Source organism: Pyxicephalus adspersus, chromosome 10 (genome assembly GCF_032062135.1).
Source record: "Pyxicephalus adspersus chromosome 10, UCB_Pads_2.0, whole genome shotgun sequence".
NCBI classification, from domain to species: Eukaryota; Metazoa; Chordata; class Amphibia; order Anura; family Pyxicephalidae; genus Pyxicephalus; species Pyxicephalus adspersus.
In genome coordinates, this window is record NC_092867.1 from 56,944,440 (window position 1) to 56,948,051 (window position 3,612).

A 3,612-nucleotide genomic window follows, 5' to 3' on the forward strand; every position below is an offset into this window, starting at 1 on the left:
CAGCACAGACACTCGACAATGGTAATTATATCATTTCTCACAGTGCACCCGAAGATCTCTTACGACACACTAGTTGAAAATCACTGTATTGATGAGGTCTTTGTTTTCTTGCAGGTGAATGGAGTGATTGGAAAACCTCTGAAGGACATCTGGTATCTCGATGCTATAACATGAAGGACAATGACATTTCCCAATGTTCCTCAGGTGTAATTCTTGATAATACAAATACTCATCAGTTTGCTGGTGCTGAAATAGTGGGTCCTAAAGTCAATAAAGGTTTTTCATTGGGGAAAAAAATCCATGCAAATTCAGAACCATGCACTAGTGATCGTCTCTTTTCATGTTTGGAGTGCGGGAAATGTTTCCCATGGAAAGGTCACCTTCTCACCCACCAGAAAAGTCACATCTGTGAGCGACCGTTTGCATGCTTAGAGTGTGGGAAATGTTTTATACAAAAAGGAGATCTTCTGCGGCACCAAAAAAGTCACACGGGTGAACGTCCTTTTTCATGTTCAGAGTGCGGGAAATGCTTCATACAAAAAACAGACCTTCACAGACACCAAAGAATTCACACAGGTGAACGTCCCTATTCCTGTACTGAGTGTGGAAAATGTTTTACCCAGAAAGGAAGCCTCCTGACACACCAGAAAAGTCACATAGGCGAGAGACCTTTTGTATGCTCGGAGTGCAGGAAAAGCTTCATTCAGAAAGGGGATCTTCTTAGACATCAGAAAAGTCACAGCGGTGAACGTCCTTATTCGTGTTCAGAGTGCGGGAAAACTTTCATACACAAAGCTGATCTTCTTAGACATCAGAGAAGTCACAAAGGCCACGGTCCGTTTCTGTGTTCAGAGTGCGGGAAATGTCTCATGCGCAAAGCAGACTTTCTGACTCACCAAAGAAGACATTTGGGCGATCGTCCCTTTTCATGTTTGGAGTGCGGAAAATGTTTCACTCGGAACGGAGACCTTCTTACCCACCGGAGAATCCACACAGTGCAGCAAACTTTTTCATGCAGAAATCACATTCACACTACCCAACATGTGGCAGCTGATGCTGGGGACAACTCAACCATATTACAGACAGCTCCATGATCACTGGTGTCCCTTATGAGCATATTCATTCCCTGACTGGTATAGTACCGTGTTTCCCCGATTTTAGGACATCCCCATTAAGTAAGCCACCCCCGATTTTTAAAAAAATAATTATTACAGAGAAATTGGGGTTCATAAAGAGTAAGGGGATAGCTATGTGTGACAGGGTAGCATGATATGATGGGTATAAAATGTTATTAGGGAAGGGGGGGGGGGACAAAAGGCATTTTCTTACTGGCTTCCACATTTCCGGTTGTTCCAGAAAAACTGAGGTTCACAGAATGGAAGTGTGTACCAGGCAGCTCGCCAGCCACTCAGTCCCTGGCACCGAAGCATCTGCAGATTTGACTGAAGGTGGCAGTGCGTCACCCCCGAGCCAGGGTGGCATGAGAAAGGAATAACCACACCGCAACCTGAACGCAGCCTTGACGTTTTGTGAACTTTAAGGGGCACCACAGTGCACGGACAGTTGGCAGTACTAATGTTCATTGCCATTATGGTGGCCTACAGGGGGTCCTCAACATATAAACTCAATATGGGGACCCTTTTCCTGAAATAGCTCCCCTTAATCTGAAAATATCCCTGCTTGTTAGATTTTATGCCTTTGACCCTCATATCTGGCAACTTGTTAAATATAGAGGGCTTAAATTTGGTTTAGTAGCAGCTTGCAGGGTCCCCTGTGTACCCTGAAAATTTCTATGACAATCAGTGACGGAGATATGAGGATTTTTACATAGGGCTAATGACAGCAGCATGCACACAGCTCTCATGCGGCTGGGATTATCTCACAGTACACGATGGGCTGTGAGTAGCTCCCTCTCCTGGCGGGAGATCTCATAGAGAGATACAGAGTAGATACAAGCACCCCATCCCCTGCAGGACAATGAGGAGAGGACCGGATCTGACAGCTCCGCGGGCCGGATGTGGCCCGTGGCCCATAGGTTAGGCACCCTTGCTCTAGAATATTGCCTGTGCCATGGAAGACAGCAAAGGCAGCAGGAGCGTAGACAGCTAACGGTATGGCTTAAGTCCTGGTGTAAAAGGTAAGGGTTGGGGTTCTTAGAGCACTGGGCAGAATTTTCATTGGGGTACAACCTTTATGCCAGAGATGGTTTGCACCTAAATGGAAGGGGGTCTGCTGTGCTAATGAAAAGTTTTCGGGATTTGGTGGAGGGATATTTAAACTAGAAAAGAGGGGTGGCACAGTTAAATAAGGTGGCAGAAAAAAAGGGTCAGTCATTAGTGGAGGGTAGATTGGGGATAGTTGGGGGGAGGGTTATAAATATAAGGAGTCTCCCATGTTTTGCACAAACATTGGACTGCACAGTAGTAATCGTACTGAAAAATGAAAGGATTTGGCAAACAGTTCTGGTAAATGCAGCAATGGTTTATAGAGCCTGTTCACCAATGCTAGAAGTCTAGCAAACAAGATAGGGGAGATGGAGGCCTTAATGAATGAAGAACATTATAACTTAGTTCGGGTTGCTGAATCTTGGCTTTGTTCTTCGCATGACTGGGCTGTTAATGTTCCGGGGTATACTCTCTTTCATAAAGACAAGCGAAAAGGTGGCGGTTTCTGTCTGTCTATAGCAATACTAAGGAAGAAATAGAGAATCAACTACTAGCACAGATAGAATAGGCTGCCAACGCTGGCAATGTTTTAGTAATAGGCGATTTTAACTACCCTGACACTGGCCTTGATTTATCAAGCAAAATCAGAAGTTCACTCGCTTGTTTACGATCCGAGATCAGACCCATCGAACCCATTTATCAACGTATTTTAAGCCACTGAGAATACACTGTATTCTCCCAAAATGTATGTACTGAAATGATCTAGTGCTTCGAGGCGTGCATATCTGGCAGCTTGACCCTAGCCAGCTTGCATTAAAAGTCATTCTTTCCCTAACAAATCATTATTTCAAATGGCACACATCTTCCCCCCAAACAAAAATGTATGATGTGTTCAAATGTTGAAAAAATATATATGTCCATCTTGCAATTATTAAGTCTTTATTACCACCTTGAATGTTTTCCATAAAAATTTTATAATCCAGTTTTCCACCCTTGATCGGTCCAAATTGCATATTGGTTTTGTAAATATTTTTGAATACAATATTTTGTGGGCATTTTTGAAATATTTTGGCTTTATATGGGAGTGTGGGTTTACATGTGTTTGGTTTTTGTGTATTTTTTTTTGTTTTGTCTGATAAATTTAATGGTGTCTGTGTGGTCTCTATATTTTAATCTGACCTTTTTGAAAATTTGGTTATCTTGAATAAAGTTATTTTAATAATTTTTTAGTTGTTTTTTTTTTGTGTTCTCCTTTACAATCTCCCAGGATCTATAACCTTGGGTGACCAAATAGTCCTACAATTTAACAAGTAAATTGGGATTGTTTTTGAGCATTTCCTTTCTATTAATTGTTGAAAGGCCAAAAACAGCACAATTGTGCTTTGATGTGCATTGTTGTCCGCCAATGCGAACCTGCTATGTGCGTGTGAACCAACCAAGTTCCCAA

General features: G+C 42.6%; 1 protein-coding gene across 3 annotated transcripts in view; it reads left to right on the plus strand.

The window, feature by feature from the left end:
* LOC140339094 (uncharacterized) overlaps window positions 1-1,203 on the plus strand; it is a 10,245-nt gene extending 9,042 nt beyond the window's left edge. For all 3 annotated transcript variants that reach the window (XM_072423650.1, XM_072423651.1, XM_072423649.1), the window contains one exon: window positions 115-1,203. In XM_072423650.1, the coding sequence (XP_072279751.1) occupies window positions 115-1,094 (980 nt within the window). In that variant the 3' untranslated portion in view covers window positions 1,095-1,203. The remainder of the gene's footprint in view (window positions 1-114) is intronic.
* Window positions 1,204-3,612: the final 2,409 nt, after the last annotated feature.